This window comes from Corvus brachyrhynchos, unplaced genomic scaffold (genome assembly GCF_000691975.1).
Source record: "Corvus brachyrhynchos isolate BGI_N302 unplaced genomic scaffold, ASM69197v1 scaffold59, whole genome shotgun sequence".
NCBI classification, from domain to species: domain Eukaryota; kingdom Metazoa; phylum Chordata; class Aves; order Passeriformes; family Corvidae; genus Corvus; species Corvus brachyrhynchos.
This window is the reverse complement of record NW_008246054.1, coordinates 3699616-3724906: the sequence shown is the minus strand read 5'-3', so window position 1 is coordinate 3724906 and position 25291 is coordinate 3699616. Positions and strand designations below refer to the sequence as shown.

Below are 25291 nucleotides of genomic sequence, written 5' to 3'. Positions count from 1 at the left end.
TTATTTGTTGGGATGATCAGCCCAGTGTAGAGGGAGCCCACACAGTTCAATCTGCCCCTATAATTTTTAGGTTCATTCTAAAATAAAGCAGCGCAGTGGTTCTTGCGCCAGCTGGAGTTTTCTAGGTCACAGAAAACGTGGTTAATGCAGGGATGAGCCAGCCAGGCGTGCTGCAGACTGTCAGCATTGCCTCTGCCACCCCAATCCTCATCCTCATCAGAGCAGTGGGCTCAGCTCTGCCCCACGACCTGAATTTGGGCTTGGGAAACACCACCAGCACATGACCCCGAACCCAAAGCAGCCGGATCCCACAGAGTCCTGCTGAGCAGAGCTTTTCGGAGCTCTCCTCTTGGCCACCCCTTGCCTCAGTTTCCCCACCCTGATGGCACAGCAGTTTGGACCCTGGTTTTGGGATGCACTGGGCAGCACGTGAGCTGACCCCCAGCGTGGCAGAGTGAGGTGGTCACGCACTGGCTGGTGGCCACAGGGCTCGAGGGGCAACCCCAGGGCCAGGGCAGGCGGCTGTCACACTGTGACAGGAGCAGGAACTGCTGTTGGCAGAGGGCAGCCAGCAAAGGGGCCAGCCAGCACACACAGCCACCCCCACGCCGTGTTTGCTCAGAGCTCAGAGCCCGGCTCATGAGGGGCATTTTGGCAGCAGCTGCTCTTGCTGGGGGAAAAAACCAGAATAATAAATAAAGCCCCGTGCCTGGTGTGTGCCCCCCCCACCCCGCTCCTGGGACGGGCCAGGGGCTGTGCAGGGCTGGAGCCAGCTGTGCTGGCCGTGGCTGGAGAGTTATTCTCCTGTTAATGCCCCTGGAATGCTGCTCCTGGTGTGGTTACTGCACCTGGCCGTGGCTGGGCACGGGGGAACAATGCCCCATTTATTCCCGAGCTGTCAGACCCTGCACTGGAGGAACCCCCAGGGGAAGATTTTGGCACAAAGCCGAGCAAAGCCTCGGTGGAGGCACCCAGCTGCCAGCTCCAGCCACTCCCCAAGGGCTCAGTGTCCCCAGCCCCTGGGCTGGCAGGGGTGTCCCCAGAGGCAGGACAGAACGGGAGCAGGGTTTTGCAAAGCCCAGCTCTTGGTTCCAGGCTCCAGTGCTGCATTTGGCAGCCCAGCTGTGCCACGGGCTTTCCACCCACCCGGGGCCAGGCTGAGGCTCATCACCAGCAGGGGAGGGCCCAGGCACCAAACCCTGGTATTTGACACGTGGTGAATGTTGGAGAGACCCCCTGAGACCAAACAGCCACAAGGAAAGTTTATCCCAGGCAGGATCAGCACCTGGACCAAGCCTAAACACCCGGCTGGGCAGCACCTTCCCAAACCAGCATCCAGAATTTAGGGCCCAGCTCACATCCCGATTCTCCCAGTAAAACCCCTCTGCTCACGGCTACAGCCCCTTCCAGCTGACCTTGGGAAAAGTGAAGCACTGGGGACTCCAAGGGCAGGAAAAAATTAATGCTCTTAATTAAATGACATGGCAGCTCACGGGAACATCACAGCCCTGCTCGGGGTGAAGCCTCAAGTTTTTATAAGCAACTGTGCAACTTTATTTATTTATTGCTCTGGAATCTGCTGCTGCCTGCAGGGCCACGTGGGATTCTGGACTGTGGCATTCAGGAGTGATTAAAAGCCATGGAAAATCAGCCTGTCTCGCCCATCCCTGAGCAGGGGTTCAGCTCAGAAAAGGAGTCGCAGGAAAGCTCCTGGATGGGACAACTGGAGTGGCAGCTGCTCCAGGAATGAGAAGGAACCTGACAGGCACCACAGGAGGGATCTACTCCGAATTTTGGAGGGGTACAAACACTGTTCATGCCAGGAATGGGGAAGGATCCATCCCTGTGAGCACCCATCTCCCAAGCCACCCCTGAGCCCCAGTGCAGCCAAGGGGGTTTTAGTGACAAGGACCCTGACACAATCCCGAGCCCTCTGGCACAGTAAAAACCATGGCTGGGAAAAAATAAAAAACCTATCAGCAAAATTACACTTTATTTCATTTTTTTCCATTGGGGAATTTACTTTGATGAATTGTAACTTAAAAAGGCCTGGAAAAACCACATGCAAAAGGGTTTCTAAGTAGCAGCTAAAGTTCCTATTCCAGCATTACAAGCTATTCCAAATGATTTTCCAAATTCCCAGCTATGAACTATTCCATAAACAAACAGTTTCATCTTTAAACCCCCTCCACCCTACCCCAGTTAGTGCAGTGCAAAGGAGAAACCCAAGGAATTTACATATTATTTTCCAACGTATCCCATTGCAATTCCGAGTGACCTGCGGTGAACTAAAATAATATATACAATTTTCTCGCCATCATCATAAAAAAACATTTCCCTTTCTTATTCACAGATATATTTGTGGCAAATGGCTGAATAATTACTTAAAACCAGAACAATCTCTCTTTAACAAGTTTCTTACACCAGTAAACACAAGAGGGAGAGCTCTCTCTGGGGGGAGGGGGTTTGGCAGGGCAGGCAGAGGGTGGGGGTCCTTTTGGGGTGGAAGGGACAGAGGTGCCCTGGTCCCTGTGACAGGGCTGTGCTCTCCCAAGGGGTGCCCTTGACACCTTACAAAATTGGCCACGTTAAACAGGAGGGGCTGTAAGGCTTTAGGATCTGAGGCATCACATGAGCCATCAGGAGTTTGTGTGTCCCGTCCACCCAAACCCCCCCTCAGCTCCAGCCCAGCCTCTGGAATGGGAATGGGACCCTCTGCTCTGCAAAGGAGCAGGGAATTGCCAGTTCCCTGCTGGCTACTCCCCTCAAACTGAGCATGGAGGGGCTGGCTGGGAGGGGTTAGCACCAAACAGTATCTTGGGAAAGCCCTGAGTCCCCCTGTGTCCCTGTCACCTCCCACCTGCCCCAGCCAGACCCACCCCACACCCCCCATGAGCGGGGACACTCCCAGAGCTCCGGGAGGAACAGGGAGCCAGCAGGGCGACTGTGGGCTTGCCACTGAGCAGCAGTGTGGAATTCCCAAGTTCGCATCATTCCCTTGTCCTTGAGAGAACCAAACTCTTCCATTTCTTATCCAGAGCACGGCTCTGCTGCTCCGTTGGCAGCAAGGGTGCAGCCAGGGACTGAGGGCAGCAGCACCGCTCACCAGCCCAACGCTGGCATCTCCCAGACTTGCACCAGGATCCCACACCAGGAACACAATGCTGCACAGCAGGACCACCACAAATCCCAGGGGAACGACATCAGGGCATGGAAGCACCAGCTCAAAATGCCACGTGTTCAGAGAGACAGCTCCTGGGGCTCAGATACAGGGAAGTTGTTCCCTGTCATGCTCCCAAAGGTGGATTTTGTTCGGATTTGCACTTTGGAAGGGAATTCTGGAGCTGGAGAGCGAAGCCAGTGCCCAGCAAATGATGGCTGGGACTCCCTTCCACTTTGGGAAGGGCAGACTCGGACAGACGGCGCTCAGGACACAGTGGGAATGTCACAACAGACGGACCTTTACTTGACAGCAGCAGCAGGAACAGCCTGTGGGAGGAAGAGAGGGAGGCAACGCTCCCAGCCCCCAAAAGTGCACACAGCTGGGAAGAGGAGGTGCTTTCACAGCTCGGGGACAGCAGTCAGGAGTTGACACCGTAGCCCTTACTCAGGTGGGTTCGCCCTGAGCTCATGAGGTGGGATTTGTCACGGCTGCAAGAAAAATCAGCCTGGCTTGGGGGAAACCTGCTGGGAGCGAGGGGAGGACAGACCCAGGGACACATCCTCTGCATGTGCCTGGTGCCTTGGTGGCCTTGGAAAACCTTGTGTGGCAAAGCACATCTCCAGTCCTGCAATGCACTGAGACCTCCTGCTCACCAGTGGGAGCAGCCTGCTCCCTGGGCACCCCCCCTGCCCGCAGCAAGGCTGGTGGGACTGAGGTGGCTGTAAAGAAAATGGGCTTGGGGGTGCCAAAGCAGCTCTTTCCCCTCGTGTTTTACCCAAAGGTCCACTTCCAGCCTGCACCTGAGGGTCAAAATGGTCACAGCCTTCTCCTCCTCCGGGGCCAGGTGTCCCCACCCTGCCCCTCGCCCTGGCCACAGCACGGTGCTGCCCATGGCTGCCAGGGCCACGGCCAAAATCCCGACCTGGGGAACCACCCGAGTGGTGTGGCAGGGGGTCTGCGTTACCTCCTTGGGGCTCCCCGCTCTGGAAACCCCCAAATTCTCACCCAGGCACAACCCTTCAGCCTCACCCTCCCACCACCATCCTGGGGTGGCTTTTAAAACACCTTGACAAAGGCGGGTGCGGCGCCCATCCCCGGTGGGCTCCCCAGAGTCTCTCAGCTCTGTCCATGCAGGGGAGCGCGCGGCTCTCCCGGGGCTCTCCCAACGCCATCCCACAGCCCAGCAATCTTCTATACACGGAACGGGGGCGAGGCCGGGCGGCCCCGAGGCTCGGCTGTACACAGGGGGGTGGTGAGGGGCTGCGGGAGCAGTCCTGGGAGGTGTCCGGCACGGGGACAGCGTGTCACGGTGTGCTCGGGCTGCAGCTGCTGCCTCTGGGCGCTCGACGACTTCCACCGGCCCTGGCCGCAGTCACTGCACCCCCTCCTCCTCCACGTACGTCGAGGGAAACCAGCCCACCTGTGGGGGGACAGGAGAGGTGAGCTGGGGGCTGGGAAGCTCAAGGGACACGGCACAAAACCTGCTGGAGTTCAAGGATTTGGACAACCCAAGCACAGGGTGGGATTGTTGGAGGGTCCTGTGCAGGAGTTGGAATCCATGATCGTTGCGGGGCCCTTTGAGCTCTGTGGTTCTGTAAGGGAGCTCCTGTCCTGTCACTGGGGTTATCCCCCTGCCATCATGTGCTGTTCCCAGTGCTGGATGTGCCACATCCCGATGGTGTCAGCCATCGCCCTCACTCGGGATGAGCTAACTCCCCCGCATCCCCTTGGACACACTGCCTGCAATAGAGAAGGGATCAGGGCACGAGGAATCTGTCCCCAGTGCCACACACCCCGTGGGCCACCAGGCCATGCCACCAGCCTGCTGGTTTTCCCAGGATGCTGAGCCTTCCCCCTGCACAGCCTGCACACATCCCCCATGGGCAGCTTTAGGGAAGATCAGACCCTCCCACCACAGGCTCCCATCCACCTGTGTGCCCTGAACATCGCTGTCACTGTCACAAAACACCAAATGGCCACGCAGGGGTGGCTCTCATGAGGTGACAGCCCACCCAGAACACAGGAAAGAGCGAGAGGGAGCGGGACACACCCCCTGCCCTTTGCTGTCCTGACAGCAGGGAGGATTTGGCACTGCATGAACGGGACAGGAATGTCTCTGGACACACTCACCCTTCCATTGGTCTCCCCCTTCCACCATCCCTGGTCCCCTCCAATCCTGCTGTAGATCTTCACCACGTCCCCCTCCCGCAGTGACAGCTCCCGCATGTCCCGCGCCGCGAAGTTGTACCGAGCCACCGCCGTGCCTATGACCCGGGGGGTGAACACTGCCAGGGGACAAAGCACAGCGTGTTGGGAGCAGCTCCACACCGGCTGAAGCCTGGGGAAAGCTTGGCGAGGTTCAACCTGGGTTTTCCAGCATGGTGCCAAGAGCTGGAGCTGCTGGGATGGAGGGGTGGCATCGCCTGAGCTGCTCGGCTTCGCAAGGGTGGAATGGTCGGGGTTAAACTGGATTCCTGCGGGGCTTTGAAGGGTTCTGTGGGTTTGGGAAGCCCCTCTCCGCTGGTCAGGGGCTTGGTGGGGATCACTGGGGTGAAGGGTACTTTTGTGAGGTGGTAAAAGAAAGGATTTTATAGGAATATACAGTCTTCAACAATGAAATCACGGAAAAATCCTGTTCAGCTCTCAATCTCAGGTCTGGGAGATTGCCTTGTGGAGCTGCCACCCAGCTCCCAGCACCTGATGGAGCCACCTGGTCAAAAGGCTTTGTAAATCAACTGGGACGTAAGGTACCTCAAAAATGGAGTTATTGGGAATGGATTCTCCCAGAGGTGTTGAGCAAATCCCGTGTGCTTTGCCATGAGGTGCAACAAGCTCCTAACCTGGAACCTCCCTGCTCCTGTCCCTTCCTGTCTTGGGAACTTCATCCCATTACTGACCACATGGTGCCAAACCCTACCACTGACCAGCACCTTGTGATGAGGAGATGACCCCAGGAACCATCCTGGGAGCCGACCTCTGCCAGCACCAGCACAGCCCCAGCCCCACAGATCTCCATCACTTCAGGCAGGGGATGCTCAGGGGACGCACAAGGAGGGGGGGAAGGCAGGGGCAGCACTCAGCATTCTTGCCCCAAGGTCTGGGCAGAGGGAAAAAGGCTGGAGAGCAACAGTGGGAGGGATGGGATGGGCAGAGGAGCAGAAAAATGCACTTTCTCTGCAGTTTGCAAAAAAAGAAATAAACATCCTGAGGGGATGCTGTGCTTCACTCCCCTCTTTGCCCCGGGATTTCCAAGGGTTAATTTCAACTGTAAAAGTGTGCAAACCAAGGTTGAACGAAGTTTGAGGCAAAGCTTTGCCCAGGTTTTCAGCTCTCGGGGTGGGAGGAGATGAGGATGGCAATGGAGGCGGTTTGGACACACAATGTGCAATCACTGGAGGGTTCATCCGGCCTGGCCAAGCAGCCAGGCTGGAGAACGCACAAAAATCACGGCAGCTTTGAGCTCTGTCATCAGGACCTTGCTCAGAGCCCCTTGCTACACAGATCACTTCCTGCAATACTTTCTATGCAGTTAGAGAATCCCAAATTCCCAGATTTATGCTTGAAAAGTCAAGCGTTCTTCCCAAACACAGCACCAAGGAAGGCACAAGTGGCTTTGCTGCTGATTTTCTCTGTCCAGCCTAAAGGAGAGACTGTAAGATAAAAACTAAAACAGGAATTAAAACTGGCAGGATTTTGCTCTGATCCCATCAGTGGGGAGGATGACACCAGCCTGGAAGACATTAAATCAACGGGGTCCAAAGGCTGGGGCACCACTGCACTCTCTGCAGGGAGACCGAGCCCCAGAACACAGCTGACAGCACAGATGTGTCCCTGACCCCTCAGCAAGGGGCTCCTGAGCAGCCTCAGATACCAGAGCTCAAAACCTGCAGGACACTGGGATGTTCTCCTGGAGGACAAGGAGGATCAGACTGGGAGAGGGTGCGATGCTGATGCTCGTTGGGTGAGACACACGGGGTAACCAGGTGGAGCTTGAAGTACATCATGAGATCCCAAAGTGCTACATCCACTTTTTTTGTTAATTTTATCCCCTTTTCTCAAACAGCAATAAGTCCATCTCCTCCCTGCCTTGATTTTGGGGAGGGGAGGGAGAGCATTTTGCTGCCAGCCAAGCCATGGTTAATTCACTGAATTATTTCAGGGGGGACCCCGCAGGTCCCACTGGTGATGGTTTTCAAGCTGGGGATGGTGGCAGGTCTCTCCAGCAGGGAGAGGCACTGGTACCTGACCAGAAGGGACTGGAGGAGCTCTGAGAAGAAAAGTTGAGGCCCTGAGGACTGAGAAAAGAAAAGTTGTAGGAAGCGCAGGAGGCTGCAAAGAGGTTAGAGAGAAACAGAAAGAGGCAGAACACGCATTAAAAAGGAAATGAAAATAAAATATTATAAGGCACAATGCTTTAAAAGCCGATGGAGGAATACAGGGCAAAGCATGCAGAGGGTCTTGTGCAGGGGCTCGGAGCTGGGACAGCTGACAGAAGGTCTGGCCACAGCCCCACAGCTACTGTGGGGGCTCAAAATTCATCCTAGGCTTGTATTTAATGCAAAAAGATATTTAATCAACTTTTAAACCCTATCTTCCTTTGGTATTCTTTTTTAAATATACCACAGAGGAAAATTTTTAACATGTGTTTTTCCCCACAAAGCAGTTAATTCTGCACTCAGGCTTTTGGACAAAACATCATCTTCCATTATTGCACATTTTGCTTTCCATTTGTTTTGATTTTTTTCCTTCTTTTTTCTTTACAGACTTACCCTTTCACCCATCACCTCCATTAAAGGAGTCCCACTAGGATTCAAACCACAAGTCACACTGGAACTGGATCCATTAAAACACAAAAACCTCACGTGGGTGAGAAAGATTGGATAAATCCCACAAAGTGAGCATCACATCCCTGCTCCCAGCCAGAGTGTGGGCAAACCTCAGGGTGCAAAACCACTGGAGGGGAACCAGCCTGTCCCAGCAAAAACTGTCCCTTCAGAGAGCAGTGCCAGAGAGCCCCAGCTCGGCCAGACCCCCCTGATCCCACCAAGACCCATCCTGAAAACGCCACCAGCCCAGCAGAACTTAGCTGCAAACTGAGGAACTCAAGCCCTAGAGCAAAGCTGTAAATTCCTTCATCCACTGCTCCTACAGCTGGCTGGAAGGGGCAGGTTTTCCATGACACCCAAGCTGGGCTTTACCTGGGGAGCGGGTGAAGGTCCTGGAGGTAGAGCGTTCCCGGGATTTGTAGGGATATTTCAGCGTTGTGTCCAGCTGCTTGAAGCTCTCCTTCAGCGAGTGGCTCTGGTAGTACTCGACCAGCTCCTGGCAAGGAGGGAGAGGCACCTGGCTGTCTCTGCCACCTCCTGCATGACTTTCAGGGACAGGGCATGTGATACGAGGGGGAACCAAAACCCACCAGCAAGCTTTCGAACTTCTTGGCTTCCGTGATGTGAATCCAGTTGTCCTTCTCCACCACCTTGATGTGCTTCACCTCCTCGTTGAACCTGCCAATGACAGCAAAGGCACTCAAGAAAACACAGCCACGTGGTCCAGCCCTGGCTTCTCCTCTGCCAGTGAGAAATATTGAATTATTAAATTCCTAAATGAGGAATCACTCACTTAATACTGATGGCAAAGCGCTCGGCCTCAGCCGGCCGCTCCCGGATCAGGTAGGTGCCGCTGACGTGAGACTTGAGCAGGTTGTCCGTCTGCTGCCTCTCCATGTTCCCTGCAAACCTGAGCCCAGAGGTCAATTAGTTCAATTAATTCATTAAACCAAACTCGTATCCTTAAACAGGCATGTTTTGGATAAAAAGATACTTCTTTCTTAAAGGCATGAAGGTTGGAAGGCAGAGAGAGAAATGTCCCAAATATCCCGAGCAGGAAGGAAAGTGCCCTGGGGTACACAAGAAGCTGCTGAGCCACTGAATCACACAGAGAGCAGCCTCTTCCCTTTGAGGTACCTGACACCTGGAAAATCCCACTAATTGGGAATCAGTCCGTTTTGGATAAAAAGATACTTCTTTCTTAAAGGCATGAAGGTTGGAAGGCAGAGAGAGAAATGTCCCAAATATCCCGAGCAGGAAGGAAAGTGCCCTGGGGTACACAAGAAGCTGCTGAGCCACTGAATCACACAGAGAGCAGCCTCTTCCCTTTGAGGTACCTGAAACCTGGAAAATCCCACTAATTGGGAATCAGTAGCCGGGTTAATGAGGCCTCAGCAAGAGCTGGAGAGCAGGGATAATTTATATCCATGAATTCATAAACCTGGCTGGAGCTGGAGAGAACGAGCAGCAGGCAAGCCAAGCACAGCCTCTCGTGCCAAGGCAGGAGTTGCCTCCTTCCTCCCATAATCATTTTCTGGGCACAGAAAATGGGAAGAGAAACCAGCATCTCTCTTTTTGCCTCTGACCCTCTCCATCAGTGAAGAAATCCCCACAGCTGCTGCCAGGGCTTTCAACACCCCAACGCCACCGTGGCAGCTGCTCCACAGCCACAGGCGAGGCAAGATACAGAGCACTGCTGGTCTGCATTTGGAATTCCTTGCTGGAGTGGATTCCTGAGGAGGTAACCACCGAAAGGCAAGGCTGCTTTGTCTTCCTGCCCACTCACCACGGGTACGCCGTGTAGTCGATCTCCCGCGAGGGCGGTCGGCTGTTGGGGGGCTGCAAATTGAGAATGGCTCGTTAGTGATGAACCAGCAGCTCCTCGGGCTGTGGATCATGTGTGGGATGCTCCTCTCCACGGGAGGCTTCCCTCTGCCAAGCTGTTCCTGGATTCTGGGCTTGGGCGGCGGAGGGCAGTGTTGTAGCTGAGCATTCGCCTCCCAGCTCCCAGCTGGGATGAGCAGGCTGTGTTTGTTCATTTACCTGAGTGGTTTTTAATTGGGAAGCAGCTGACAACATTACAGCAAGCAGCTAAAAGCAATTAAAATAAACCAAATGCAGTTTTCCTGCACTGGGCCTGATTTCAAGCACTCTGACCCGAGTCAGCCCTGCGGAGAAGGAACAGAGTCTGGACGTGATCACACCAACCCCAGCCTTGGGAACAGGGCTGGGACCCCCTGACCTGACCCCTGCACCCATGGGATGAGGGATCCACCTCCCCTATGAGGCAGAGGCCTCACTGAAGGTCCAGGGAAGGACTGAGGTCTCGAGGAGAAGGCTGAGGAGAGTGACAGGGACAACCCCAGCACCTGCACCCCCCCTGGCACTCCCAGCTCCATCTCCTCTCTGGCACTTACCCTGGCATCCACGGGGCAGGGTTTCACTGAGGAGCTGGGGAAATAACCCGACTTCTTCGTCTGCAGCAGCCTCCCCTGCAAAGCCAAGCTGGGCATCAGCCTGGGGCGGGCACTGGGAGCACTGGTGTCACTGTGCAGGGGTGGGGACAGGCCCCAACCCGCCTCCCAACCCCCAGCACACCCCTGCACCAGGAAAACCCACAAATAAAAGGGATAATGCAGAAGTCACTGGTTTAAAACTTTGCAGGAGTTTCCCAAGGGGAATTGCTCTCACCTCCCACCACGGTGAGTCGGGGTCCCCCCTCAGCAGCTCAATCACATCCCCAATTTGAAAGGTCAGCACTGGCTTCCCAGGAGGGGCTGGGTTACCATGGTAATTCTGAACCGCCACCATTTTAGGACCTGGCAGAGAAGCAAAACAGTTTCACAGCCTCGTCCCTGCTGAAAAAAAACCCAAACAAAACCACCCCTCCTGAAGCCTGTAACTCCTTATCCTGTGATAAGGCAGGATTTGGGGGCAGGAAACATGAAAGCAGGGAGGAATGGTGTCCACAGTGAATGTTCTTGGCTCCTGCAGTTCCATGGATGATTGAGCTCCCTGAGCAAAAATAAACCCAGGCAGGACCGAGCTGAGCTGAAGCTCCAGCTCCCAGCCCTGCACCTGGATCTGAGCCCCACCGAGGCAGAGGAGCTCTTGCCAGGCAATGCCTGGCCAGCACCAAGCCCTGCCAGGCTCAGCAGTGACACCACGATTGCAAAAGGGACCAGGGAACACTCAGCTACCACTGAGTGTCAGCTGGACCTGGGACTCAAACGCCCCTGAAGCTCCCAGTCAAAGTCCACTTGTCTCGCCAACAACTGCACGTTAAATAAACTTCCCCCACTGCACCAAACCCACAGTGTTTATCCTCAAAATGCCTCCCCACCTCTGCCTCTCCCCGCCCAGCAAGAGCACTCTGTGCTTGTTTTGTTGGGTTTTTTTTTTAACCACAAAATTGACTCAGGTTTCTTTTTGCCAGGCTTGGCTTTTCTTCCATAAGAAACAGCACAAAAACAAACTGTTCTTGTCCTCTGAGCCAGAGCAGGGGCAGGGCAGGCCCAGAGCTCTGTCCAGGCAAGCTTTAAACACAGGAAGGTCAAAAATTATTGCAGTAACCTCTGTGATTGATGGCCCATCAGAGGCCCTGAGCACACTGGACATGCCAGCAGGAAGATGCTCCCCATCAGCAACAAATCTCCCTGCCAGGACATGCCAGGCCTGCTCTGAAGGTTGATTTGGCACAAGGATGTTGTGCCAGGCTCTCCTTGGTCACTGGTGTGGTGGGCAGAAGCTTTACTGGCCCAGCAGGGCTGGCCAGGGGCACGAGGGCACCCAAAGAAATGATGTGGCAGCAGGGACAGGAGAGCCCCCAGCGCCCCATCGCTGGCCATGAGGGTGCACAGGACCCTTCTGCAGGTCCTAAAGCTCTTTTCTGGTTTGGGAAGGAGCCTCCCCCTCCCACACACTCGGTGTTGGGGATTCCTGCAGCCACAACCTCTCCCTGCCCTGCTGTCACACAGCAATGCCCTTACCGGGTCCTGCACCAAGTGAATCCTGCAAGGAAAGAGGAAAAAGTCTCAGTGAGGACACATTAGTCTCAGTTCTCTCTACAAGCACCCACCTGATGCCACTGGGATGAGAAAACCTCTCCCCAGACCCCCCTGGTACCCCCCAGCCCTTGGTGCTCACCCCAGCTGGGTGCTGGCACCTCCTGAGGGCTCTGGTGCTGCTCAAACTGGGCCAGTTTTAGGCTGGAGAAGAGGCCACTGGTCCCCAGTCCTGTCCCACAGTTTGCTGGGACCCCTCTGAGGCCAGTGCTGGCTCTTCTCATGAGCTGCCCACACCCAGAGTGGACAAAGACACGGGGGGTGAGAAGAAGGGCCAAACCACGTACCTGCTCTGCTGAAGAACCTGCAAGAGAAATGGTGGGATAAGGGGTTAATTTAACAGGCAACAAACCCCATTTTCTACTCCTCTTGATGCTCTGAGTATCAACAGACTGGCATCAGGGTGTGAACTCGATGGAGGAAGCCCAAAGCAGAGCTGGGGTCACCTGAGTCATTTCTCTGCTCCTGGGGAGTGACTGCAGCCAGACAGGGGCATTTCCTCACTGCCACAAAGTTCTGCAGTTTTGTTTCTTCCTCCCTCCACTCCCCACCCAAAACCTCTCCAAAGCCACCCTGTGACACCCCCTGGACTGAGCATCACCAGGGTTCTGCCAAGAGTGAGCACAGGTGAGTCACAGCTTCACCCAGTTTAGACCAAGAACACAAATTTTGGCCATATTTTGGGACATCTGGGGTCAAGAGACGAGCTCTCTCCTCATCAGAAATGTTCTCCCTGCTGCAGACCATCCTGCTTTCACTGTTAAATGATGAAGAATTGATCATGTCTCTTAAATACCCATCCCCAAGAGCTGGAGCATCCCACCCACTGCACAGCGCTGCCGTGATCCTCTGCCACCCATGGCATGCAGCTCTGCATTTTGGAGGATTTCAGCTGCTTTGTCTGTTTTTTAAACCCCCAGCCAACATGAATTCCAGCCCTGGGAGGTGGGTGGGAGCACACTTGTATTGTTTTATGCATTAACAAACATCAGTGCTTTGTAGAGTGAATCTCTCAGATCGTTCACATGCAGCAACGAGCTGCTCAGAAAATGAAATAACTCACCCATCTTGCAGGGAGGAATGATCTCCAAGCACTCCTTGTGAGCACCTGCTCCACATTTGGGGCAAAGATAGCCCTGGTAGAAGGTTCCTCTGCACCAAAAAACAACAACAAAAAAGTCGGAAAATCCTAATTCAGCCTCAGCTTTGCGATTTTTCTCTCTCTGTTTTACTGCAGAACAGCAGGAAGGTTGTTGCTCACCTCAGGAACATCCTGCAGGCTTTGCAGTTGGTTGTCTTTTCAAATGTGTACATCTGGAAGTTGTGGTGATTTGCATTGGCTTTCTCTGGCTTTATGTTGGACCTGAGGGAAAGGACCTGGGGGTTATCAGCCTGTCCCCACGGGGCTGCTGGCATTTCAGTCCGAGCTTGGACACCACACAGACAGATACGAAATCCAATGTGAAAAGAGATCAGGGCTGGGTTGTGGAGAGAGGATTTTGTCCATCAACCTTCCCCTGGGACAACAGTCACGGATTTGGCCCTTGCCTGAGTCAATCATCAGCCCAGAGCTGTGGCACGGGGCTAAGCCCTGCTCTCCTCAGGACCAGGGCCTGCAGCACCTGCTCCCTCTTCACCCTCCTCCAGCCCCAGCCTGCTGCTTCCCCATGGCCCAGCACCACGGTGAGGTGTCCTTTCAAGAATCTCAGAAAGGTCTGGGTTGGAAGGGACTTTTAAATTCATCCCATTCCACCCCTGCCGGGGGCAGGGACACCTTCCACTATCCCAGGTTGTTCCAAGCCCTGTCCAACCTGGCCTTGGGCACTGCCAGGGATGAGGCATCCACAGCTTCTCTGCACCAGGGCCTCCCCACCCTCACAGGGAAGAATTCCTTCCAAATATCCCATGTCAGTGTCAGAGATAAAATCCAGTTTCAGAGCTGCTTTGGTGGGGATGCTCAGAGAATGGTTCCAAGCTCCCTCTGCACAGGAACCCATCCAGCAAGCCCACATGAGCTCCCTCATCACAGGTTTTGCTAGCAGAGCTGCTCTGCAGTGACCTGATGGCCCAAGACACTTTTCCCCCACGCCTGGGAACTGCACCCAGGGCTAGAGCAGCCACTCATGCTCACATGGCCATTTCAAACTGCTCCATCCACTTCCTCTTCATCTCCTCTGTCTTGCAGAAGAACTGGAAGCCCTGTTTGCCCTGGAGGTGGATTAGGTAGAAGCCGTACGACCACTGCAAGAGAAAAGAGAGAGCTGGTCTCAGAGCAGAACACACCACACTTCCATCCACACACCTCAGCCACTGCTCTGAGTGCCTGCCCCTGCCCTTGCTGCCGAACTGTGGCCAGGGACCAGCAGGGGAGGAGGAAGGAGAGCTCCCTGTTTCTCTAACACATCGCAGTTAGTGATGCCTGAACCGCCCCGGCGCTGTGCACTTGGGCCAAACAGGATTTCATGGTGGCAGACAAGAGAACCCAGGTTCTTCTGCTCCACTGGATCCTGCCCAGCCATTCTGTCTGTGGCTGACAGCAAGTGACAGCCCAGGAGGAACATCTGACCTGCCCACTGCACATATGCTCGGCCTGTCTGATCAGCACACTGCACACAAACACACGACAGCGAGGGGGGTGCTCCGCTTACCATTTTTCCGTGAGACTAGAAAGCATAGGAGAGCAAAGTGGAAACAGATTTCATTAAAACACAAAGCCAGCAGCATTCCCTCAGCAGCCAAGTGGCAAAACTGGCTGTTGTCACCCCAGTGGCCCTTATCCCATCTGCACCATAGCTCTTCCCATGGCATGGAAGTGGATTAAGCTAACGGGGCTCTGCTAAAGCGAGAGCTGGGAGGGTTTTCCTCCACAGCTGCAGAGTGAGCATCAAACCACAGGAAAATGATGTTCCTTCAGTGCTTCGAGTGCCAGTTTTGGTGTGCAAAACCTTTCCAGGCTCCTCCACCCCGCAGCTTGTGGGAGCAAGAACATCCTGGACTTTCCCTCCCTCCCTGCCCTCCTCTCCTGCCCATCTGATGTTTGCTCCCTGACACTGGGCCAGAAAGCAGGGAGCAGCTTCCTCCCTCCTAACTCCAACCATCCCAGCCTCCTCAGGGCTGTTCTGCCAGGACAGAGGTCAAGGATCCAGCCCAGCCCCACGTTAATAAACAGTTCCCAATGCTCTTTAAGGCTGCCCTGAAAGTTGAGCGTTTATTTTCCAGCTTTTTGCGAGCCCTGTTTCTATTTTAAAAGGCTAATGGGAACATACTACCCTGAAACAGCTCCAAAATGCTCTCCAGAGCTAATCCCTGGTTCACCTACCTTCTTAATGTCCTTGTTATTCATGGGGTCATCAGTCATCTTGTGGAAGAGCAGCTCAATAATTTCCTTCAGCTCATAATTGTATCCTTTCCTCTTGCAGACGATCACCACTTTATCAAATAAAAATAAATACCTGCCCAAAGCAAGCACATAAACAAGCAACCCAGTCAAACACCTCATTAAAAAATCCAAGGGGAAGGATTTGGAAAGCTCTGCAGAGCTCCCCAGCCAGCGCTGTTCAGTGCCCGGCCCCTGCTGTGATTTCACAGCGATGCTGGGCTATGTCAGTGAAATTCCAGGCAGTAATTAAATAAATGAGCTCAAGGAGAATTGCTAAATGAGGGCACATTTAGTGTGGGGACATTCTGCTGCCACTCACCTGTCCTGCTTGGTGTGGTTGACTATGGAGCGCACCTTCAGCTCCCCGTCGATCTTCGGCCTCCCAAACTCCTCCAGCTTCACTTGCTGCAGGAAGCAAAGCAGCGCTCAGACCCACAGCCAGGCCTGGAACGATGCTTTTGGGAAGCCCAAAGCTGCCTTCATCCAACCCCCTAGCCCTGCATCAGACTGCCAAAGCTCCTGGGAGTGGCATCACCCTCAGCAAGGGGAGGGAGGATGCTCCAAGGGGAGCCTGGGCATGAACACAGGTACAGGACCCCAGGAAATCCCTGGAGCTCCAGCACTGGTGCCCCAGGGCAAGGCTCAGCAGTCCAAGCACGTTTGCAATCCCCTCCCACCTCCAATAAGCTATTTTTCAGAGGTTTCCACAATAATTAAGGATTTTGTCCCTGTTAAATAACCATCCATTAAAAGCTCATCGTTTCCAAATGAAGTCAAGGCTTGAAGTCCCCAAACCCAGCGCCCCTCCAGGTCTGCTGATGCACAACAATGGGGCTGAGTGTTTGACACCTCTGGAGTTTGGAGGATGAGTTCTCCTTAAAATTCCTGGTTGGGATTTTTGGGGATTAGGTGCCCTTTTACATGAGCCCTTCTCCTCCACTTTCAGTTTACCTCTGTCCTCTTAACAGCAAAAGAAACCCTCTTTTCAAGTAGAAGCCAGATAGCCAGCTTGGGGAATTTTTGAGTCCTCCCTACGCCAATAACATGAAAAGTTGGAGAAACATTTTTAGTGTAACACCAACAAGAGAAGTCACCCTCCACCACAGCCAAAGCAGCTTTGTGATGGAGCATCCACCTCTGAACCATCAGCAAAACATGAGAGAGTCGTGTCTGAACACATGGGGATCTTTCAGCACATCAGAATAAGTAGTAATTGCCCAAAAAAGCAAATATGTTAATAATAGTCAGACTAAATTGGGTTCAATATTTTCCAGCTTACCAGGTTTTCTATAGAGCTCTGAAATTCACTTATTTTCTTCAAAGTCTCTTTGTCCCTCTTGACTTCATTGATGTACATGGCCAAGTCCTTAAAAAAAAGGGTGAATATTGATTTTTACTTTACCAGTACCTTACCCAGGAGCACAAACACGAGCCTGGCTCCCTGAATCCCTCAGGAACCTGAGCAGGACTCCAGGGCAGCCTGGGACAGGTGAGGCTGTTGGTGCTCCCAGCGCTGAGCCAGGCAGGTGCTGCAATGTTTTCCATTTCCCAGAAGATGGCAATGCGTGAATCCATGGCAATGCGTGAATCCAGCGCAGCACAGCCATCCCAAACCCCAAATTTGTATCCATCAAAGAGAAAGAACCATCCCTTCCACTGGAACAACTTCTTGTACCTTTCAGAGTGGATTTGCTGTGCCTGTTTGCTTCTTATCTGCTCCCTCCTTGACCTCAACAACGGCTCTTGTCAACTTGGATTAAATCTGAGCAGAGGATTCTTTAAGACATCCCCCCCGGGGTCAGACCTTGCTCAGCTCCCCAACACAAGAGGGGTTAATCACAGCCCATAATCGCAGATCTACGTGACAATACTTGTAACATCACTGAGACAGGGACGGCAGGGGTGCTGATGAGGAATGACACAACTAAAAGCCTTCTGAAGCAGGGAAACACAATCCCAAGGAAACACAATCCCAGGATCAACCACGACTTCAGACAACAATGTGCAAACGTTGGCTCTGGAATTTCACTGGGAGCTGCCTTTCCCCCACCATCACTGGGGACTTGGTACTGCATTCTCAGGCAGAGGGTTGGTACCTGCACCAAAAAAACCCCACCACAAACGATTGTTTTGGTGCAAATCCTGCCCTTACCTTGCAAAATCAACTATTCAAGCAAAATAAAAGGGAGCTGAATCCCTTTGGGAATGTCACTCCATCCACCCCCCTACACAGCTCTCGCCCAGACAGCAGCAATGTCTGCTGCCTGCCAGCACAGCAGACAGAAAGGCTGGACTTGTGATGAAAGACATCACTTGCAAGTTAAGCCTTGGTTTACAGATCAATTAAAACCAAACTGAATGGCTCCCAAGGCCCCCCCAGCCCAGCGTGGTCAGAACTGCTCCCACACTCTCCTGGTGATGGGAAGGAGAAGAGAGAAACCTCCCTGATGGTTATCAGTGTCTTCCTGCAAAAATTGCTGAGTCTGCAGCAGAGCCAGAGCAAATACACATTTCTTTTTCAGCAGTGGTGCTGGGTGATGAGGCCACGAGCGGGGTTTAGCTGCTGTCACCAGGTCCAGCGTTCATCTGAGGCCACAGCAGTGGGCTGGGAATGCAACATCCTTCAAACAACCTCAACTCTACAGCGAGCCACACAGCAGCTCTGGATCCGTGGGCTGGCAGGGGTAATGGCTGGAAAGGTCACCCAACTTATGTAAGTGCCAGGAAATGCAGCGCCGAGGTGGAAAACAAAGTGACTGCGAGCACAGGGATGAATCCCGAGGTGCTCTCCAGTGGAAAAAACTGGAGTTAATGAGCACCCTCCATCCAGTCAGGTTCTGCTGACAAGGGATGTGGTGTGAATGTGTGTGTGGGGAGACACATCTGAGATTTGGATGACTCTATGATCCTATGATTTTATTTCTTGTTCTCCTGAGATTTTGGGGGCTTCAGCTAAAAGTTGAAAACAAAACTTTAAACAAAGCAAACTGTTGATGCCAAAAGAAATCAACTGTTGAAAAAACATCTTCGTTTTGATTAAAAAAAAAAAAAGGTGGATTAAAGGATTCCCACCCAGCACCTGGCTAACAGCACACAGGGAACGCTCCACACACGCAGGCTCTCATTGCTGCCATGCTCCCTGACTTGCTGATAGCTTCTGGAGCTCCTCCAAACCCCTCCCAGTGAGAACAAGAGCCGGATCTGGCACAGCCTCCGTGCACACAACAGCAATCAGGGAGAAGTCATAACTTGTCAACAAACCCCAGCTCCCCCAGCTGCCAGGGGAGGGGGACAGCGGTGACAACGGATCTGTTGTGAGGCCGTAGCATCACACGGCAATCAATACACACAGGTGTGGCCAAAAGGAGGAGACCTTGCCTTGCCTCGAGCTGTTCCTGGCTGGTTTTTCCATCCAAGTGTTTGTTTCACATAGCAGAGGGATCCTGAGCTCAGCTGCACCCCAAACCCAGCACAGCCCTCTCGCCACTCTCACCCTCCTGTACCTGCATTGCCTCCAGAGCCTCCTTCAGCTGCTGCTTCTCTGGCCGGTCTGAGGAATGGCTGAGCAGCTCCTGAAAAAGTATAAATGAATGAAAATGAAGAGTTTGGATGTGCTAGGAAAGATGCCCAGACCCTGCTTGCACCGGGCAGGGTCTGCCTGAGTGTTGGCAGGATGGTGACAGGGGCGTCAGGGTGGTTGCAGGTATTCCAAGAGTGACTGGAAGGATGCCAGGGAGGTGGCAGGGATGCCTGGGTGACAGCAGGGATACCAGGGAGGTGGCAGGGATGCAGGGATGCCCGGGCAAGCAGCTGTGGCCAGAGGACAGGGAACACACCGAGGGCTGCTGCTTGAGAGATCTGTTACATGGAGCTGACGGGAGGAATTTCACACATAATCAGATTATGTGCAAGCTTATTTTATATTCATTAAGTGCCTCTCATGGATAACAAGTGCAGAATTATCCTGGGTCACCGTACTTTAGGAGACAGCACAAATATTATGTCATGTTAAGTGGCTCTAGTAATTATTTTATTTGAAGGGGAATATAAACCCCAACCCTTGCTCGGCATTTGGCAAAGATTCACCCTCCACTGACAGAGGTGAAAGATGCTACAGTAGAGAGAGAAGTGCCAGTGTTGAAAACCTTACTTTTAACAGGAGATGATACTTCAAAACTCTTTGCATTGGAACCACCAGCAGATCTTGCAATTTGAATTTCCCATCCTGGACCTTTAGCGTGCATTCCTAGGAAGGAGATCAATAAACCAGCAGTGAAAAAACAACAATTTCCCACCCAAAAAAAGTCTCTAAAGTCTTGAGAATGTTTGTTTGGTTTCTGTAAACTCAGTTCTGATGCCCATGGGTTTGTGGTTCTTGCAGCCACCCAGCCAGGGCTGGGGCTCTCACCATGGAGGTTATCAAGGAATTAATCCCAGGGGCTGGACCCTAAATTACAGCCACTGCTGCCATACAAGTGAGCTACTCCAGCCTAACGAGATGCTGCTCATCAGGGCAGTGCAGGAAGGCTCTCAGACCTGGGGAAATGTCAAACGAAACACATTTGCCTCAGCCACCTCCTGGCTGGGCCAAACTAAAAGCAGCTGATTTGTGAGGGGCTGGCACTGAGCAGGCAGCCTGTGGCTCTGACGAGCATTAAGTCACTAAGATGAGCTAATTGTGGTCGCAGGAAGTGTTGCCACCACTACCTTCGCCCAGACCCATTTCAGTGACGTGGCTGAGCCCTGCTGTGTGACCTGCCAGAGCTGCCACGAGGGAGGGACAGACAGGAAAAGCACTGGATGCTCCAACCTTGATGTGAGACCCAGAGAACACATTTTAAACAATTCCTAAGCGCAGTTTTATCCCTGAATTGGGTTTACACGGGGAATCAAAGCGCGTTTGCGGAAGGCGAGGTAACACGGACAGACAGCCTGGCAAATTCCGATTAGCATCAAGAGCAAAGCAGGAATTAGAGCTGGGTAAAAACAGCAGCTCGAACAATGCATCCCTTCTGGGGCTCCTTTGATTCCCTTAATACCTGGATCGGCCCCTATTCACACTGAGGAGGCCAGGGCAGGAATTCCAGAGTTTGCCTGGGGACTTGGGTTCGCCTCTGAGGGTCCCCGATGCTGCCGGTGGCTTTGGGAAACCACGTGGCTTCTGGCTTGGGGATGCTCAGGGCCTGCACGACTCAAAGAACTTGCCCCAGCCAGTCCCACTCAAATAAAGTCACTGGCTTGTTTTAACTCGGAGAAACTTGGGGTGGAAGGACAGAGCATGGGTCTGGTGAGGAGATGAGGGAAAAACGAGGGGGTCGGGACAGGATAACCCCCAGCTTTGCTCTCTCTGTGCTCACACTCACAGCCCTCTCCTCTTCTGCTAAATCAAACATTCCCCAGACACCATTCTCAGCTCCAGAAAGTCCTTCCAAAACCCCTGATAAGGGGTGGGGGGCAGCACTCAGTCCCCCCGCCCGCTCACCTCCACCTTCTGCCGGACGTCCTCCCGGTTGGCAAGGAGGTGGTTCAGGGTGTTCTGGGCATATTCCATGTGGCTGCAGTACTTGCCATAAATCAGCAGCCTGGAGAGGGGGAAATCACAGATTTAACTGGAAATGCTGGCAGTTATAGCCTGTTATAAAAGATATATAAATGTGTGTACAGCGAGAGGACCAGGCAAACAGCTCTTCCCCCATTTAACTGCTTAGCAAAGTATAAACACTCTTTTATTGTGTGGCTTTTTGACATTTAAATTTTCAGCACTTGAACATTTGGAAGTTTCCAGAACCTGTGGAGGTGATTCAGCTCATGATGAGCCAAAAGCCCAGGTGGCCAGAGCAGAGGAGCCCGTTTTTGGAGGGTTAGATGAGATAGTGGGATGAAATTCTTCCTTGTGAGCGTGGTGAGGAACTGTCAAATGTTGCCCAGAGAATTTGTGGCTGACCCTGGAAGTGTCCAAGGCGAGGTTGGACGGGGCTTGGAGCAACCTGGGACAGTGGAAGGTGTCCCTGCCCATGGCAGGGGGTGGGATGGGATGAGTTTTAAGGTCCCTTCCAACCCAAACCATTCTATGATGATTCTCTCACAGATTTTAGAAACATTCCTTCTTGAAAGAGCCACAGAGACCTAGAGGTCAAGAGCCTGGGTAATTGGGAAAAGAAGGTTGTCACAGCCTTTGGAAACACAGTGAAGCTCTGCATGGACACCCTGGGCTATAAATTTAAACACCTGACAAAAGAGAGCAGTTTTGTGGTGGATTCCCCCTTTTCCCTCACTTCTCTCATTAATCCTGCCTGACAGGTTTGGGTTTTCTCCCCCTTCCTGGCCGTTAACTGCTCTGCTGCTGCTAAGACACATCTTCCATCACACACTGCAACTCATCCATTATTTGGGGGCCTTGTCTCTCCATGGAGATGATCTGGGAGCCACTGACCCAGCGTTGCTCCATAAACATGGGACACTCACACCCCGCAGCGAAGCGAATGAAGAGATTTATGGAGCCACAGCCACGGCAGAGCCACGGCCAGTACAGATTATTCTTCCACCTTTTCCCTCTGACAACTTCTGCACAGGCACAATAATATCCACCTTGTCAGCATGGGGAGAGCTTCAAAGAGGCTTCAGGAGCATAAATTCAAACCTCTGGCTTCCAGAGAAAGAGATTTACAAACTATTTCCTTTAAAAAGCCCCTGCAAAGCCCAGGAGCAATGCATCATTTTGCCAGAATGTCTCCAAGGATGTGGAGGGAAGCAGGAGCTGTTTGTCATGGATAGATTTGACGAAGGAAGGTCTCATATTCAGGGACCAAGTGGGGACTCTGGAGGTCCATGTTCCCTCCCTGGTAGGGCAACACAGAAAGCTCACTTTCTCCTCCTCCTCGATTTCCCTGCTGTAAAATGTGGTATTCCTGACTTTCCTGATGTGACTATTTACATCAGCTTGCTCCAAACTCTTCATCCTCAAGAATCCGGCTTTGGGGACTTCTCCACGGCAAAATCCCCCTCGAGCAGCAGTTTCCCACAGCACTGAGGGCCCCAAAATCCCCATGGACTCAACAGAGCTTCAGACCCACCATCACCACCTCACAGCTGCTGTGGCTCCTTCACTCACATCTTTCCAAGGCTTTCAGGTGCTTCAGGAAGTTGTCTGCAAGCTCCCTTAGGAAGTGGGTCAGTTTGTTCACCCACCTGCATGGAACATTGATTTAAAAGCTCAAAACCAAGCCTCGTGCTCCTGCACAGCCATGGGATCTCCCTGGGCAGCAATGCCACCTTCACAACTCCTCCTGTGTCCCTTCCCTGCTCCCTGTGTCCACAGCTCGGCCCCAGGGATGGCACTGGCATGCATGGAGCTGAGCCAGGGATTAGGAGATCAAAATCACCTAAGTGAGTTTTATGAGTATTTTTTAAATTATTTGCATTCTTCTTTGGATTTTTTTTTTTTAAATTTAATCCAGAAAAAAATGTCCTTTGTAACAAGAGGCCCCAGGGATGATGGAATATGTGACCTCACGGCGTGTTATTAATGCAGATGGTATTTCTGGAGTTATTGACTTCTGAATGGCATTTCTGTGTCTAGACACTGGTTTAATCACAGTGAAATAACAGCCTGGCACCACTCCACAATGAATCACCCTTTGATTAGTATTAAGGATATTAAAGGCTTTTATCAACCTTATCTCCGTGTGCTGGGGTGCTCCTGCTTGCAGCTGCCAGAACTCGGGACCGATTCTGTTGGTGAAAGCAACTTTTACATTTATTCATCGTGCAAAAGGTGCAGGATGAGCTCTGTGCCAAATATGAGATTCTTTAAGAGTGAGGAATCGCTTTGATCTCAGCAGGGCTGAGTCTCCCCTGCCCAGGAGTCACCCCACCACATCACAGCCCTCTGCTGCTTGCAGGAGACCACAAGAAACCCTTGAAGGCCAGTGAGGTTTTGCTCCATTCCAGCTCACCACAATCAAATCCCATCTTCATCCCCTCGAATGTGTCCCCACAAACACATTGGATATTCAGTCTCCTATGGGATGCTGAGCTCAAGAAAAATCCAGGTGCAGCCAGGGGCTTGCAGGAACAAGGATCCACGGGAGCCACACGGCTGAGCCTGGTTGGTCACAGGGGAGATGTCCCAGCCTCTGCCCTGGGTGACCTGACACAGTTGTGGATGGATTTGGCTGCTTAATGTCAGCACTGAGGGATGTTTCAGCTGCCTGAGAGCATTTTGCTGTGGAGGATGCAAACCTGGGCTGCTGTGAAAGGCATTTCTGGAATCATAGAATTATTAAGGTGGAAAAAGACCTCTAAGACCACTGAGTCCAACCACTGCCAAGCACTGCCACATGTCCCTAAGCACCACAGGTACACATTTTTTGGACACTTCCAGGGCTGGTGACCCCACCACTTCCCTGGGCAGCCTGTTCAAGTGCTTGACAACCCTTCCAGTGAAAGAATTTTCACTAATATCCAATCTAAACCTCCCCTGGTGGAACTTGAGGCCGTTTCCTCTTGTCCTGTTGTTGTTACTTGGGAGAAAAAACAGATCCCCACCTGGCTCCAACCTCCTTTCAGGCAGTAGGAGAGAGTGAGAAGGCAGAGAGTAACAAGAGGTCTGTTTCAATCTCTGGAAATATTAACCCAAATCTGTTAAAACTGGAGCAGCCTGAAGCCAGGAATTCCTTTACCTCTCTTTGAATTCCAGGAACACTTTTGCCAGGCTGCTTCCTCCAGACATCATTGAGACATCGATGGCTCTCAGGAAACTGAAGTGCACTTTAATTAGGTCCTAAAACCAAGCAACAGTCAATACTTTAAACAAATTCAAAGCAAGTGGGCAAACAGAGCCTAAAGAAATACACATCCGCTCCTTCATCAGGCAGGGTTTTTCCCTCTTTTAGGTGTTTTTAAAGGAAGTTATTCTAGTGGGATGCAGCCCTGACTGGCCTGGAGGACAGGGGTGTAATTCTTCTGAGGTTACACAGTGAGAAACGCCCCACCATGGGGGAGGGAGGAGTGGAGGAAGTGCCAAGTTTGGACCCAAACCCTGTGCAAACCAGAGTAGAAACAAATCCCTTCATCACCCTGTGCCCAAACCAGCTAAACCAGCTAAAACCCACAGCCCCAGCCCTGGAACATCCACTGGACAGAATTTTTTCCTTACCTAGACTTCATATATTCCCCACCTCTAAAACTGAGTGTTAAAGAATATCTCCTGAACCAGTTTAAGCTCCACAGCACATGAAAAGCTGAAGCTCTCCAGGTGAATGCACAAATCTAACAGGAAATCAGAAAACCTCCTCCTAAGCAGGGAGAGGGCTGAGCTGCTGTGAAAAGAACGAAGATTTAAGGCACAATGCCCACGATGTTACCTCCAAATTGATAAAAATAGCTTCCATATCTTGGGGAGTCAGTACCAGCCTCAGGGGGTTCATATAGTTCTGCAAGAGGGAAATGGAAAAAGGGATTGAGGTACTGGAGAGGAGGCAACAAGGAGGGGGGTTTGGACAAGGGATTTGTATTTTCTGCTTCACCAGTTGAGTTTACCTGGGCAGGTTTTAATGAGTTTAAGCACTTGCAAAAGCAGAGAACGACCAGGGAGAGAAGTGGGAGGCAGGAATTGCCATGAGTGCATCATCCCCAAGCTCCCCTTGGCTCCCACGGCACTTCCAGGGGTGGGAAGGTGCAAGACTCTGCTGTGGGTGCCCACAGCCCCCTCCCCTGCTAAACCTGCAACAGGGGGGTGAAATGCACTCAGCTTGCTGCAGTCCTTGGCTGCACTGAAGCATCTTCCCAGCTCTTTATCTGCCTGGAATTTTGCCCTTGAGAAGGCACCGATGATGTGATTACACGGGCAATGCCTTTC

General features: G+C 52.5%; 2 protein-coding genes across 2 annotated transcripts in view; both read right to left on the bottom strand.

The window, feature by feature from the left end:
• The window catches only part of SARDH (sarcosine dehydrogenase), a 27374-nt gene extending 23319 nt beyond the window's left edge, over nucleotides 1-4055 (bottom strand). The window contains exon 1 of the mRNA XM_017745406.1: nucleotides 3939-4055. Coding sequence (XP_017600895.1) covers nucleotides 3939-4055 — 117 coding nt within the window. The remainder of the gene's footprint in view (nucleotides 1-3938) is intronic.
• Nucleotides 1975-25291, bottom strand: part of VAV2 (vav guanine nucleotide exchange factor 2) — a 129542-nt gene continuing 106225 nt past the window's right edge. Inside the window, exons 8-30 of the mRNA XM_017745405.1 lie at nucleotides 24798-24866; nucleotides 24114-24214; nucleotides 20915-21014; nucleotides 19583-19678; nucleotides 18936-19004; nucleotides 16712-16798; nucleotides 15752-15837; nucleotides 15373-15505; nucleotides 14702-14716; nucleotides 14185-14294; nucleotides 13315-13416; nucleotides 13117-13205; nucleotides 12341-12357; nucleotides 11979-12000; nucleotides 10681-10808; nucleotides 10407-10481; nucleotides 9776-9828; nucleotides 8783-8899; nucleotides 8580-8667; nucleotides 8362-8485; nucleotides 7406-7492; nucleotides 5294-5448; nucleotides 1975-4583 (exon numbers count right to left, since the gene is read on the bottom strand). Coding sequence (XP_017600894.1) covers nucleotides 4536-4583; nucleotides 5294-5448; nucleotides 7406-7492; nucleotides 8362-8485; nucleotides 8580-8667; nucleotides 8783-8899; nucleotides 9776-9828; nucleotides 10407-10481; nucleotides 10681-10808; nucleotides 11979-12000; nucleotides 12341-12357; nucleotides 13117-13205; nucleotides 13315-13416; nucleotides 14185-14294; nucleotides 14702-14716; nucleotides 15373-15505; nucleotides 15752-15837; nucleotides 16712-16798; nucleotides 18936-19004; nucleotides 19583-19678; nucleotides 20915-21014; nucleotides 24114-24214; nucleotides 24798-24866 — 1971 coding nt within the window. The 3' untranslated portion in view covers nucleotides 1975-4535. The remainder of the gene's footprint in view (nucleotides 4584-5293; nucleotides 5449-7405; nucleotides 7493-8361; nucleotides 8486-8579; nucleotides 8668-8782; nucleotides 8900-9775; nucleotides 9829-10406; nucleotides 10482-10680; nucleotides 10809-11978; nucleotides 12001-12340; nucleotides 12358-13116; nucleotides 13206-13314; nucleotides 13417-14184; nucleotides 14295-14701; nucleotides 14717-15372; nucleotides 15506-15751; nucleotides 15838-16711; nucleotides 16799-18935; nucleotides 19005-19582; nucleotides 19679-20914; nucleotides 21015-24113; nucleotides 24215-24797; nucleotides 24867-25291) is intronic.